At 54.9% G+C, this 15,263-nt stretch overlaps 1 protein-coding gene across 1 annotated transcript; it reads left to right on the forward strand.

Annotated features, from left to right (window-relative positions):
• Positions 1–9,394: 9,394 nt before the first annotated feature.
• SLC32A1 (solute carrier family 32 member 1) lies at positions 9,395–11,761 on the forward strand (the record flags this gene model as incomplete). Its single annotated transcript, XM_084218026.1, has 2 exons — positions 9,395–9,766; positions 10,574–11,761. 2 exons carry the CDS (start codon positions 9,395–9,397, stop codon positions 11,759–11,761), a joined length of 1,560 nt encoding a protein of 519 aa, XP_084074152.1.
• Between the last annotated feature and the right edge of the window lie 3,502 nt (positions 11,762–15,263).

Here is a 15,263-nt window from a genome sequence, read left to right on the forward strand (position 1 = left end):
GAAACCAAGGAATGTGAGACCCTCTAGTTTAACTTTCCCTCTGGGCATTTCTGTCCCATTGTCAGCTGGGATGTGAGCTGAACCAGGCTCCAGTGATTTATCTGCAGTGACAGAGCTACAGCCACTGAACTGGGACAGGGAAGTTTAATCTCTGCCTTCCTGCACAAGTTGGAAATTTGGAATCCCAGGCTGCCCTTTCCTCACCAGGGGTTTGTGCTGCATGTAGAAGTTCTTTGCAAAACCAAATGTCCAGCTTGAACAGCCAAAGACCTTTGGTGTGGCAGGAAGGATATCAGCTCCTCCTGGGGAAGCTGAGAGGCTGCTGTGCCCAGCCTGGTGAGCTCAGTGACATTTGCAAGCCTCAGGAAACAAATCTTGAGGATCTTCTACCTAATGCACCACCAAATGTTTATTTGATAGCTTGTCCTAAGGTGAGGTGTTTCAGTTTGGGAAGAGAGCTCTGAATCACAGTCCTGCTGTGGGACAGCACTGCCCTCTCCTTTCCCAGCCTTGCAGTCTCCTCTCACTCAACTTTCTAACGTGGAGAAGGAGTAACTTTAAGTCTCATTATTAATTTACCTCATCTGCAGTTTACATGCATGCAGGGGGAGGTAATCACAGAGCTGCCTTCCCTGCTGTTCTCTTCCTGAGGTTTTATACTCTCCAAATTTCTTTTTGTCATAAATCAAATTAGCTAAATTGCTTAAGAAGTACTGTTCTATTAAAAGCAAATAGTGTTGTGATGCCAAAAGTTTATCATGAGAATGGTGTTTTTAATAGCAATACTTTGGGACTACAGGCTGCTAAGTTCAGAGTTTCAAAGTTTAAAGACTGTTTAATACTGTGAAATAAATATTCTGGGATGCATTTACAGAGGCCTGCAAGATGGTACAAATGGATGAAAAGCTCTAAATGTGGTTAAAATATTGGTTATTTTACTTGCTGAAGATCCTTGGATCCCCACACAAAGCTGGAGGGGTGCCTGAAGTCTTGGTGGTCCTGAGTGGGTTTGGGAAGCTCCTGAGCCACAGAGAGGGAGCCCAGCTGGGGCATTCATGGGCTCTTTCATGGGATGCAGTGATGCACTTCATCAACAGCTTGTCCCCTTTATCAGGAGCTGTCCCAGGAGGAAAGTGGTGTGGGGGAGCAGCAAACCAGCACAGCAAGGCTCCCCTGGGTTTGAGCCTCTTTCCTGCTGGAAAAGCAGCAGCAGGGGAGGGCAAAGCCTCTCTCTAACCTGCAGGGTGTCCCAAAGGGATGCACCACACTGGGCTGGGCTCCTGGAGTGCTCAGTGCAGGGTGGTGCTGGTACCACGAGCACCTCTGAGCCCCAGGCAAGCACCCTGGGCTGCTGCCCTCATCTCTCTGCAAGGATGGAGGCTGTGGGCAGGAGCGCTGCTGTAGTGCCCAGAAAGAACTTATTTACAAATATTTATTAATCTCATTCTCCTTCCTCTCTTAATTCAAAGGCTTAAGCTAAGTTCATGGAAAGGCACAGAATCTGTCCTTGCAATGCCCATGAAGCAGAGACCCTCAGGCTCCTGGCAGAGCAGAGCCTGGGTGAGAACCACCCTGCCTGCACCTTGCCTAGTCCTGGGCCCATTTCTGCCTCTTGTGGAGCAGAGCATTCCAGCAGGGAGTGACCAAAATCCTCTCAGGAGGGTTGCTGCAGTGGTAACAGGTGAAATTTCTATGTTGCTGAAATATTTGCTGTATGTCAGTGTGAGCTGCACAGCTGGGCACTGTGCTGCTGTGTCACCAAAAACACATCCTCTGCTGCAGCTGTGGTTTCCAGCTCATGGTCTGTTCCCTCCTTATTGTCTCCTGGCAAGGGGTAATTTCAGTCCTGCCCTAGCACCTGTTCTGTTTCTGTACATTATCCCAGATAAAAGAAGAAAGGCTCCTCTGCAAAGGTCTGGTTTTCTGCCTGTGGGGTTGATGCTGGGACCCCCAGGGCTGGCTGGGCTCCTCTGGTGCCTCTGGACAAGAAACTCACTGCTTGCTTGTTCCTCAGGACAATAAATGTTATCCTGTCCCAGCTTTGCTAATCTGAAGTGCTGACAGGAAAACTTTTCAGGTCAGAGTATTTGAGAAATTCTGCAGAAATGCTGCATTTAGGCTGTAATTACAGAGTGCTCTCCCCGTGACTGGCTCTGGAGTCAGCACTGCCGGCAGTGTGAGGTCCCAGGGTTATGATGGGCACCCCTGCAGCAGCAGCACATAAAGACACTGTGATGAGCTGACCTCTCTGAGCCACATCAGAAATGGGCAGGTTCTCCATGGCTTGTGTTGGGCACAGGTAGCTGCATTTCCCTGCTAGTGCAGGGCTGGTTCTGTGCCAAGTGCCCCTGTGGCTGCAGACAGCCAGGCACCCACACCCTCCCTGTGCTGCAGGGAGTTTTGCCAGCACTGTGCACTACACTGCTCACACTGGCACTGTGGGATGAAAGGGAATGATGTGTGTGGAGCCTTCCTGCAAAAAGAGGGTTTTCTATTTTTTCTCCTCTTCTCCTTTTTTTTTTTTTTTGGTTTCTTTGCTAGAAGCAGGATTCTGTAGTGCAGAGCAGAGCAGCCAAGGTGAGTGCAGCCCCCAGTGCTTGCCCACAAGCAGCAGAGTCCCCTCAGCTGGCAGTGGGCATGCAGGGCACACAGGCAGCAGCACGGGGTGAGGGTTTGTGTCTCCTCCTCTCCAGCAGCATGGGAAGTGCTGCTGTGGGCTGAGCTCCCCTTTGCATCAAGCTGCCATGTACCTCACTTTCCTTTTGGCTTTCCTTAGGACACAGCAGCAGCTTCATGTGGTGATTTTCTGGGCTCAGGTTTTGACAGTATCCTTTACATGGGGTTTATTTTTGGTCTCTAGGGAAAAAAAACAACCAGACTAACGGATGATATCTGCACACAGAGGCTGCACATACATCCAATCCTGGTGCTGGAAACAGCACCCTCCACGTGTGAGGCTCCACAAATTGATGTGGGAGTCATGTTCAGAGACCCAGCTGCAAATTTGCCAGTAGATCCAGTCCCTGGCTTAGGTGAACCTGGTTTCTGTCACTCCAAAACACTGAGAGAGTCCTGTTAAAGGAAGATACACAAACCTGTGCCTGCTGCCTTGCCTTGTCAGCCTTGGCTGAGCTGTCAGGAATATCTCAAAACAGGATTTGGGATTTCCCAAATTGCTCCTCTTGTTTTTTGGATAGAGCTGGAAGATGCTTGCAGGAGATGTGAGTGACTGTGTGTTGCTGACCTGCTTTTATCAGAAATGGACACAAAAAGGAGAAGGCACATGGACAGATGGGGGATGGAGCAGGCTGAGACTGAGCCCTCCTGACAAGAAACACCCCAAGGCAAGCTGGCTGCTGGCAGGGCCTCTGCATGAGAGGCCCTTCCCACAGCACACACAGATTAAACACAATTAAGAAAAAACAGCATTAAAAGAATAAGAAAAAATACAGGTTATATGAAAATTCTCCAGTACTGGGGCATCATCTGGACACAGGGAGAACTTTCCTGTACAGAGCAGTTGCTCTTACAGCCTCTACAACTGCAGCAGAAAAGATTTTCATTTGAAAGTTGATATTAAAAAGCTTGGCATCTATGAAGTGTGCACCTTCCTTACCTAGTCCATTCTCATTTCCTGTGAAATACAAGAGTGTGTACATATATGAATATTTAATTTGACAGTGATGAAGCTTTATATATTAAGTCAATGAAAATGCTGTTAGGCTCGTGGGAACAATCCTACAGAGTAATGAGTTGGGAATTTGGTACCCAGTGGCTACCACTTAATTTTGATGTGAAGCATAAAGACAAACAATGGGTTAAATTTAATTCCAACCTATGGAAAGTGTCTTTGGGAACGTGTTGTCCTCAAATTGCAAATTCATTTTTAGTTTATAGGTGATGATGGTTTATCAAGGCTCTTCCCTCTGGGAAATGGAAATTACAGCAATTCATGTACAAATTTTATCTCAAATTCCAGCTCAAAAGTTATTTATTTTGCAAATAGTGAGGTTAAAGCAAGAAACATTTTTTTTTTAGACATGGTAAAATGTTCTTATTGTAATACACATTAATCTAAAATGATGATATTCCCAGTCCTTAAAATGTATGCTTTATTTTTTTACGAGTCTGTAATTTAGGCAGCCATTTTGTGTGTTCAGTAACAAAAAACGAAATAAAGAGGGGACATCCACTGCGGGCTATCTGCTGGAGACTCTGCCTTTGGGTTTCACTCTGTTATGGTTATTTTACTGCAGAGTATCTGCCAGTCTGGCTGCTGCTGTCTTTGTCTTGAACACCGGACTGTGGATCAGCCCCGACAGCCAGAGCACGATCCCAGCAGCAGCTTGTGTCCTTCTACATCCAGAGTTTGCACTTCGTGCTTTTTGCTGCTGCTGCTGAGCTCCAAACACACTCGAGAGGGAGAACCCAAGGCTTGGAACATCCAAGGCTTGGGACATTCCAGCAGCCTCCCCTCTCCCCTCCCCTCCCCAGCCCTCTCACCGCGCACCAAGTCCGGACACCGACGCCTTTTCCTTCCCTAGCCGAAATTCCCAGAGCTATTAACTAGGTCACGGGAGCTGGTCCCAATCCAGCAGTTTATCTAATTGCCTTTTTATAGAATATCGTGCAACTCTTCATTACCCTGTCAGAGCCGCCCGGCGCGGTGGCGGCGGGGGGATGAGGAGGCAGGGCTGGGATGAAGGGCACCGCTGGGGCTGCAGGGATGCCATCGGCCCGGCCATAAACACAGGAGCTGCTTTGGCAACGTCTGCAGGAAGGTGGAACGGCTTCCATGTCCGGGGATCACCTCCCTGGGTGCTGATGTACCTGTGCAGAGGGGTGGCTGTGCGCCAGGAATGCCTGGGCTGACCTGGAAGTGTTCCGTTCTTCGGGCAGATGTGACCATGGAATTTTCTCGGCTGTTTGGGCAGAAGGTGCCCCTCAGCCTTCCTGGAGGTGCCCTGCAGCAGGTTAGAGGGGTGTGGGGAAAGATCGTGGCACAGGCCGAGTCTGAGCAGGATTCAGGGGCTTGCACACCTCTGTTTGGACAGCCACTCTTTTCCTGAGTGTTACAGGGAAGGTTGCAGGTGAACATCCAGCATTTGCACACCCCCTTTTTCATAGGGTCGCAATTTGCAGTCTAGTGTGTTTGTGGCAGCTCACAGCCCCCCAAAGCCCATGAGAATCAAATCCTTTGCATTTGGGAGCCTGACTGAGCAGCGAACTAGGAGTGATGGCCATCCTGCTCCCAAATATCTGCCCCTCTGTGGAACAGGCACCGCTCTGTGCTGCCCAGCAGCCTGAAGAGGGGCAGGTGGCGAGGGATTTGGAAAGGCAACACACCCAGAAAGATAACGCACCCAGGACTGGCCTTCCTGAATGGCTTTAAATGATTTTAGAGCACGAATTGCTCTTTTCCCTCAGTGTGATAATCAGAAGACCCAGCCACGAGCCTCCCCAGCCTGGTCTGCAGAGATAAGGCAGAGCTGCTCCTCCGGCTCGGATGCTCCTGGGGAGCACGGTGGGGTCTGGACGAGCTGCTCCCCGCAGGAGCAGGGCTGCACACCCCTAGGGCTGCTCGGGGGGGTGCAGGAGACCCTCAGCCCGCCCCGTGAGCGGCTCGGAGAAGGCAGAGAGTGCCAGAGCCCCGGCTCCAGCGCTGGCTGCGGCTCGTTCGCGGGCTCGCTCTCGCCTTTCAGCTTCGGCTGAAACGATTTGCAGCTCAAACGCCCCCCTGAGAGCCGCTAACCTTTGGATAAGGTTTGGCACCATTATCCTGCTTGGGTTAATTGGGAGTTAGGGAGAGCCCCGGAGTGAGGCGGCTGCCTCCATCCGTCCGTCGGTCCGTCCGTCCGTCCACCCGCCCCTCCAGCCTTCCCCGGCGCGCTGCGGGCAGCGATGGGGAGAGAAGCAGAGGTAAATGCCCCGACCCTCCTCTCCATCTCTCCGGGTTTTCCTCTCTTCCTCTCTTCTTTCTGTATCCTGTAACCCTTCCCCGCCCCCCGCCCCCGCTCCTATTTTTGTGCTTTCTCCCCGATTTCAGCCGCCGGTAGTAGTTCGGGGGGAGAGGGGACAAAGCATTTTTATTTTTCCAGCCGCTGCTACAGAAAATTTTCTTCTCCCTCTCCTGGAAAGGGGCAGGAGCGAGCCGGCATCCCGGAGGCAGAGGGACCCCGGGTGGGTGTTCCCAGCCGGGCAGGGCTGCGGGGCGGTCCCGAGGTGGAGAGGGGAGAAGGGTGCGGGCTCAGCTCCGGGAGGGAACACCGGGATGGGGGGGCAGAGCGGCACCCCCGCTCCTGTACCCCTCGGAGCCCCCGACCCTGACCTTCTCAGCATCCTCAGCATACCCCGCAGTTCCTCGCTGACCTCGGGGTCCGGCGAGGCTCAGCAGCCCCCGGCGCTCTGCGGGCTCTCAGCTTGTGGGGTCCCCCGGGCAAGGAGGGGGCACAGCCCCGCGCAGCACTGGGAAAAGGGACCCCCACCCCAGGGCATCCCCGGCCGGAGGAACGGCCCGAGCAGGACCCGAGGAGGGTCCCAGGGCCCTCGCCAGGCAGCCCTGCCCCGGGGCGTTCTCTCCGCACCGGCCCCGAGATCCTGAACTTATTTTCAAGCTCCCTGTGGATTTTCCTTTTTTATTTTCTTCCTTTCCTTGGTTTAAGTTTTCGTTTTATTGGTTGTTGTGGAGGGATTTTACTAGGTTTTGGTTTTTTGGTTTTGTGTTGGGATTTTGGTTTGGTTTGGTTTAGGTTGTTTTTTTTTTTCTTGTTTGATTGGTGTTCTGTCGGTTTGTTTTGATGGTGATTTTTTTTTTGTTCCCTTTTTGTTTGTCATTCATTTTTTTTTTAAATATTATTATTTATTTGGGTTAGGATTTTTTTTTTTTCTCTATGAGACATCTCCCGAGCCCGACACATTCTTGACATTTTTGATACTCAACGAAGAGCCAAAATCTCATTTCCTCCACCCTTGGCGTGATCATAGAAAGGCTTGGGTTGGAAGGGACCTTAAAGGTCAGAGGAACCCTCTCCACTCCCTGGCATCGAGGGCTGCTGGCCGGAGGTGCCCGGTGGGGCCATTTTGGGTCTCCCAGCTGACGTTGGGGGTGCCGGGTTAGGGGCATGGATGCGCCCGGGTTATTTGAGAAGATAATCACGCACCAGACAGAGGTTTGGATGAATTTTCGTTCCTTCTCCCCTGATGCCCCCTGCAGCCTCCAGAAACAGAGCTCCTTCACGTCTTCTTTCATAACGAACTCGTCTTAGGATGAATAAAAAAAAAATGTTAATAAAAAAGAAAAATAAATCGTTTGATTAATCCCCCACGGTGTCAGTCGTAGCACTGGTTTTCCCGAGCTGTGAAGAGGCGAAACGGCGGCCGCGGGCAGCGGTGACGGCCCGAGATTTTCAGTTTCGCCCCTTAAATCCCGGCCCGTCAAGACGCTGCTAAACCCGGGGCGAAGCCGTGCCCCGCTCGGCTTTCGCGACCTATCTGTGCACTCACATGTAATAATTCCCACGCAAAGCCAAGGATGCGCCACGCTCAGTCGCCCTCCTCCTCCGCTGCCATCAAAAAACCCCATTTTTGTGGGGCCGGCTGTAGAAGCAGCTCGTTCATCCCCGCGCCGGGAGCAGCGGCCGAGAGACCCCTAAGGGGTACAGCCCACACCGGAGATAAATCAGTTTTATTCTGGTTTTTTGCGCCCTTCAGCCTCTTTGCACCTTATTTGCTTTTAGATTGTGGCTGGGGAAAATAGAAAAAGGTTTTTAAGGAGGTGATTTAGGGGTTTTTTCCTAGGAATTGGGGTTTTTTTTCCCCCATCTCTGCTCAGTACCGCATCCCACCTGCAACCGCAGCCTGGGCGCTCCCTCCCAACAACGATACTAGGAAATAATTTAGTGGTGGCTTTTCCTCCCATCTGTAGTAAAAAATGTTCCTTTTTTGCCTTCCAAAACAGCAAAGGAAACAGAAATTCCTCACTTCTCCCACCTTTCAAGGAACATACATACATATACATGTGTGTGTATATATATATATATATATATATATATATATATATATATATATATTTATATAAAAAATTTTTAAACAACGATTCAAAGGCTCTCCCGCCGCAGAGGGGACGTGCTTTCCCACACACCGCCCCCGAATGCCATCGCTCCCCCTGCCACTCTCCGCTTGTCTGTGCCACGGCACAGGACCGGGATTTCCCGTTGCCGTTGTCGAATGCGTTGGCCGCTCACCTCGGAAAAATTTAAAAGAAATTAAAAATCGTAAGGCTTTTAACTTACAAACGAACATAAGCGCTTGGAAGTAAACCGAAAATATGGGTATTTTGTTTAAAGAAAGGAGAAGCTCCGTGTCCGCTGGTGAGGACCGAGAGCTCTGCACGGAGCATCCCCCGGGTGCCGGTGCCCCCCGCGGCCGGGTGGTACCGCTGCGGTGCCGATGCGGTGCCACCCGGCTGAGGGCCCCAAACGAGATCTGTGCCCCTTGTCCCGCCGGTTTTGGGGCTCACGGACCCCAGGAATCGTTAGAGAGAGCTGGGCCCTCGCTCCCTGTGCGCGGGTGGCCACGCACCGCTGTGTCCCCCGGGCAGGGGTCGCTGCCCAGGCCGCCCCCCGCCTCCGAAGGGGCCGCGCGTTTTGGGGGACAGAGAAAAGAAAAAGAAGGAGGTGCGAGGAGGAAAATCCCGTTAAGAACCTGTCGAAAGCCGCCTGTCCGCCTCTTGAGCGGAGCTCTTTTGTTTCTCAGTGGGGAAGGGGCTGGCGGCCGGGGGCCTGCGGGCGGGTGCGGGGCAGGTGCGGGGCAGGGCGGGCAGCGCAAGGGATGCGGAGCCGGGCGGGGGGGAGGGGGGGGGTCCCGGGCTGCGGCGCTGCTGGCGGGGCCCGGCGGGCGTGGGTGGGGCGGGGGGGAGTGCGGGGGGCTGGGCTTGGCCGGGGAGGCTGGTACCTCCCCCAGAAATGCAGCAATTCTCTCCCCTCTCCTCTTCTCTCCGCGAGGTGGGCGCACTGCGATGGAGACGCGGCGCGCTCTGCCAGGGGCTTGCTCTGCCCGTCTGGTGACATCCGCCGGCTGCTGACAGCCCCCGTTCCGCCCGACTCGCCCCCCGATCCCGCCGCGGGGCTCGGCGGAGCGGCGCGGAGCAGCGTGGAGCGGGCGGCGGGGCGTGCGGGCCCGCTCCCCCCGCAGCGGTGTCATGCCCCTGAGCACCTCGGCCGGGAGCCGCCCGCACTGCGCCGGGACACGGAGGTAGCGGCTCGGAGCAGCTCCCCGCAGCCGCCCCTCGCCAAGGGGTGACCAAGTCCCGTCCACCGCCCCGCCGCCCGCCCGCCCCGTCGGGTCTCCGCATCCCCGAGGGTCCGCGAGCAGCGGAGTCACCAGAGCCGCCGCCATGGCCACCCTCCTCCGCAGCAAGCTCTCCAACGTGGCCACCTCGGTGTCGCACAAATCCCAGGCGAAGATGAGCGGCATGTTCGCCAGGATGGGCTTCCAGGCGGCCACCGACGAGGAGGCGGTGGGCTTCGCCCACTGCGACGACCTGGACATGGAGCATCGGCAAGGGCTGCAGATGGACATCCTCAAGTCCGAGGGCAGCGAGGAGGGCGGGGAGCCGCCCCTGGAGGGGGACATCCACTACCAGAGGGACGGCACGGGGCCCCTGCCGCCCTCCGCCTCCAAGGAGGCCTGCTCCGAGCTCTCCGGGCAGGGCAAGCCCAAAATCACGGCATGGGAGGCGGGATGGAACGTCACCAACGCCATCCAGGTACGGCCGCCGCCACCGCCGCGGGGCACCGGGCAGCGCTCCCTGATCCCGGTCCCGTTACGTGCTCTGTATCTCGGCCAGAAGCCGTGGGCTGATTGCAAACCGGCTTCGAGGAAAAGGGAAAATAGGGGAAAAAGGGGGAAATATAGAAATAAAAACAGGTGAAAGATAGAGGTGAATAATAGAGCGGGAGGAAGGAATTAAAAGGAAAAGCAGATTTAAAAAAAAAAGGAAACTCAAACCCCCTAGCCTGGCTTTCTGCTTTGCCCATTCTCGTCCCCCCCAGCACCCCCCCGGAACTGGGCACAGTGCCAGGGAGGGCCCCAGGCCCCAGCCCTGTCACGCTGCAGATTCTGACCCCATCAGGCTGCCCCAGCAGGGGCCACGGGCAAGGAGGGACGGGGGACGGGGGGGTGACCGGGCTGGTGCTGGGGCTGCACTGGAATGGGCCCACTCTGGCCCCTCGGGATGTCCCCAGCTATGGTGCACTGAGAGGGACTGGGGACAGCGAGGATGGAGACTGGAGCAAAGCCCAGGCACCCAAACCTCGCTCTCCTGTTGTGGGTGCTCGGGGGCGCGATGACGCGGGTGTGACTGTGGGGGTGGCACGTCACAGGGACAGGGCTGCGTCACCGCGCGTGGCCGCGGCTGCGTGGCGTGACTGTGTGACCGCCTGCGTGGGCGCCACGGTGTGTGGGCAGGCAGGCAGCACGCACGTGACCGCCGTGGTGCGGCTGCGTGTGCTCGGCCACAGGCCCGGGCCCCTCGGAGATCCGGCAACACGGTTTCCATTTTGTCTCTTTCTAGGGGATGTTTGTTCTGGGCCTGCCCTATGCCATCCTTCACGGTGGATACCTAGGACTCTTTTTAATAATTTTCGCTGCAGTGGTTTGCTGCTACACTGGGAAAATCCTTATTGCCTGTCTTTACGAAGAGAATGAGGATGGGGAGATAGTCAGGGTGAGAGACTCCTACGTGGACATCGCGAACGCGTGCTGCGCGCCCCGCTTCCCCACCCTCGGGGGCAGAATCGTGAACGTGGCTCAGATCATTGAACTGGTCATGACCTGCATCCTCTATGTGGTGGTCAGTGGGAACCTGATGTACAACAGCTTCCCCAACCTGCCCGTCTCCCAGAAGTCGTGGTCCATCATTGCCACGGCAGTGCTCCTGCCTTGCGCGTTCTTGAAGAACCTCAAGGCAGTCTCCAAGTTCAGCTTGCTCTGCACGTTAGCCCACTTTGTCATCAACATCCTGGTGATCGCCTACTGCCTCTCCAGGGCGCGCGACTGGGCCTGGGACAAAGTCAAGTTTTACATTGATGTCAAGAAGTTTCCCATCTCCATTGGCATCATTGTCTTCAGCTACACCTCCCAGATCTTTCTGCCTTCCTTGGAGGGGAACATGCAGAACCCCAAGGAGTTCCATTGCATGATGAACTGGACTCACATCGCAGCTTGCATCCTTAAGGGACTCTTTGCCTTGGTCGCCTACCTGACCTGGGCTGATGAGACCAAGGAGGTCATTACAGACAACTTGCCATCCACCATTAGGGCAGTAGTCAATATTTTCTTGGTGGCCAAAGCCTTGCTCTCGTACCCCTTGCCGTTCTTTGCAGCTGTAGAAGTCCTGGAGAGGTCCCTTTTCCAAGATGGAAATAGGGCTTTCTTCCCCAACTGCTATGGGGGTGACGGGCGGCTCAAATCCTGGGGACTCACCCTCAGATGTGCCCTGGTAGTTTTCACCCTGCTCATGGCTATTTATGTCCCCCATTTTGCCCTCTTGATGGGTCTTACTGGGAGCCTCACAGGCGCAGGGCTCTGTTTCCTGCTCCCCAGTCTCTTCCACCTCAAACTCTTGTGGAGGAAGCTCTTGTGGCATCATGTCTTCTTCGATGTTGCCATTTTCGTTATAGGTGGTATCTGCAGCATCTCTGGGTTCATCCACTCTTTAGAAGGCCTCATAGAGGCTTTCAGAACCAATGCTGAAGACTAAGGAGGGGCCAGAGTTGGGAGCAGGAAGAGAATTGCATTGAACATCCACATAGCCAAATAATTCTGCATCCCTTTAATGGAAAGAGTCATTATTTTCGTTACGTGCATCCAACAAATTCTATGTCATAGAATCTGCAAACTAAGGAAAATAAGAAGAGATGAAAGTGCTCGCCCTGATGTCTTTTTAAATAAGCTCAGATTTAAATCTATTTTTTGTTATTTAGATTTTTTGGAAGGAAATTATCTGATGCCCCACCCCTATCTCCTCACTAGTTGCCTGAAGCTTGGCCCCCCACAAACGGCCTGTTGGGAAACAGTCGCAGTTTTCAACACTCCTCACAGATATGCAAATCAGTGTTTCAGGAGCTGAAACACAGGTGCCGATCCCATGGGATTGGGAAGCAAACCCGCCAATGGGGCGGGAGCAGGGACCTTTGTTTTAACACTTTGAGAGATGGATGTAGACGAGACCCAGATTGTACGACCAGCCCAACAAGCCCAAGCAGCGTCTGACCACCGGCGATGCCGCTTGCCTGCAATGTTTACACCGTAGTCACAAAAGATGTCAGGACTGCTCGATTCTTCCATCCCAACCCACACCGAGGAACGGCGCTTCCCATCAAGTACAAATGTGTTGCCTCTGGTTGAAATCGCAGCCCTGGAGTCCACTTCTCAGTGACTTATGTTTCGTTTCGTTTTAACAATTGTTATTTCTAAATTATGAAATGCTAAAAATAATAATAATAATAATATTAATAATAATATATGGTTGGATTTGATGTCGTTCGGGATTACAGGAACAAAACTATGACACAATTCATTCTGTGCAATCTACCAGATCCGTGGAGCTGTTTCCAATGTACGTGTGGTGTCATTGTGGTAAATAAGATGAAAAATGTATATCAGAAAAAAAAAAATCTATCTTTAACATATAATGTGGTACATAAATATATGGAACAATAAAGAGAAAACATAGATGATGAGGCTGGCCTAGTTCGTGGGGGGCTTGGAGGAGCAGGGCAGGGGCAGAGGGAGGTTCACCCTCCCCGTGTCGGGGCTACAACACATCCTCGGGCTAAGGGGAGGCAGTGCCGGGTTTCCAGAGAAGGTGGCATTCAGGTGCTTGCAAGAGGTAGGAGACATTATTTGGGAAGAGGTTGTCTCACAGCTGGGGGTGGCGGGGCTTCTTTCACCCCCTCCTCACAGTTTTGTTTTCTCCCGTAGTGCTCAGACTACAGGGACAGGAGTTTGCAGATGCACCCCGAGGTTTTTGTTCTTGTGAAAGGCGTGGGGGGGAATCACCTCACAAACAACCAAAGGAGGAGAAATAAACGAAATAAAAGGCTGGCTGTACCCCTGGCTTGATCCAAACTCACCAAACCCTGCCCACGGGTGTGGAGCGTCGGGCTGATCCCCGCTGCGGGCAAAGCCGCCACCGCGGGGGAGGTCAGCCCCACACTCCAATCCCGTGACCGAAAACACCTCGATTGACACCATTTTAAAGGCCACGGCAATAAATTGTCCATCCGCTGCCGCTACACAGCGAGGATGAGAATGGGGGGACCCACCGGCAGCGCTCCCGCAGCACAGGCACAGCTGAGGTCCCCATGGGGCTCCTATTATTGCCCCCAAAACACGTCGAGCCCCGGTAGGGCTGGGATCTCCCCCCATCTCCCCCGCCCGATCCGGTCCGGGGTTAGCGGGCAGCTCCGCAATGCGGTACCGGGGGCGGGAGGGGGGTGTTGGCACAAGCTGGGAAAGGGGCTGCGGGAAGGACAGAGGGATGTCCCTGCCCGGGGAAAACCGCATTTCGGGCCATTTTCTGGGCAGCTTCTGAAAGGAAAGAACAGGGGAGCTGTGGGGTCTGTGCCGTGTGGGGACAGGGTGGTGTGGCACCGGGGGTGGGTGAGTGTGGGTGCGTGGCATCGTGCTGAGGCTCCTGCCCCCGGATTAGCCGCGTTTCCCTCCATGCCAGCGCCCTTGCCTGGGAATACCCAGCAGCGTCCTACCCCGTTCTCAAGCTCATGACCATCATCTTCACGCTCACCCCTACCCCCATCCTCACCACTTTCATTCTCATCACCCCTGCTCCCACCCCGGCGCAGGTGACCCGTGATTGCCGCCCTGCCGCAGGCACCGACAGCCCGTTCCGCCCCCCGCCCCGTGCGCTCCCCGCCCGCAGCCGGCCCGGAGCCGCCACGGCGGCGCAGCGCCCTCGCCCGACGGCGCGCCCGGCCCGGAGCCACCGCATCCATCCCCAGCCGGGAGACGGGATGGGCCCGGAGCCACTGCATCCATCCCCAGCCGGGAGACGGGATGGAACCGGCCCGGAGCCACTGCATCCATCCCCAGCCGGGAGACGGGATGGGCCCGGCCCGGAGCCACGGCACCCACCCGCCCGCAATGAGGGGAGCCAGCCCGGACAAGGGGCTTCTCTTCAGGGGTGCTCGCTGCTCTTGCTTCTGCCCTGAACTCTCTGTTCCAGGTCTGCTTTCTCCCCAGGGTGATTATAAAGGGCCAGCATGGGAGGAGATCCAGCCCGTCTCCCTGCCCTGAGATAACCCCTCGGATGCTGAAATAAGTGCAGAGCTGAGGTTGGCTGGAAGGTTGATACAGCGCTCTGCGCATCTCTGGTTTGTACACGGTGCTTTCGGGGCGCTTCTATCTCTGTGTTCCCCACCAGGGAAGCAAAGGGACCCATGCCATGCCATGCCATGCCATGCCATGCCATGCCATGCCATGCCATGCCATGCCATGCCATGCCATGCCATGCCATGCCGCAGCATGGCAGCTGGCTTTTCTCTCCTGCGGGCAGTTCCTTGAGTCTGGACACAGGATGCTCACAGTCTAAGGTGTCCTGGTCCTTGTGCTTTACTGGGACCAAAAGTTCTCTGGTTCAGAGTGCATGATGATGGAAACCATATTGTGAAGCTTTAATTTTGCAGAGGTTTTAAACCTAATTCAGCACTTTTTTTCCCCCTCTTCCCCTTGTGAGCAGACGTGCCCCCTGCTGTACTTGGGGCTGTAAGATTTGTGCCCTTTTTGTGACAGTGAGGGCAAGGTCAGGGATCCTCGCTCCTACCCCTCAGGGTGAAGAACAGGGAAGCTTGACCAGAGGGTTCCCTCAGCGCCCGCAAGGGCCCCTCAAATCCCTGTGCTCCCCAAGCTCCTGCTTGCGGGGAGATAGCCCCGCCTGGAGGAGCATTGATGTCCCCGCTGCCGCCCGGCGGGGCGGCTCCGGGGGATGACAGGGCACCTCAGCGCCTACCCCGCTGCACTTTTCAGCTGCGGCGAAGGCAGCGATTTCCCAGCGAGCCCCAAAGGGCTTTGTCTCGCTGTCAGCTCTGCTCAGGCGCTTCCCTCCGTGCTCCTGCCGGGAGCAGGCTCTCGCTGGTGGCTGACGCGCGACCCGCTTGCGAAACGAGCCGGCTCTGCAAGCCGAGCGATAAGCAGGGGCTGTGTCCTCTAAACTTGTCCGTGGCTGGAGCGGACGTGGCTGTTGG

This window comes from Fringilla coelebs, assembly GCF_963513975.1.
Source record: "Fringilla coelebs genome assembly, chromosome: 18".
NCBI classification, from domain to species: domain Eukaryota; kingdom Metazoa; phylum Chordata; class Aves; order Passeriformes; family Fringillidae; genus Fringilla; species Fringilla coelebs.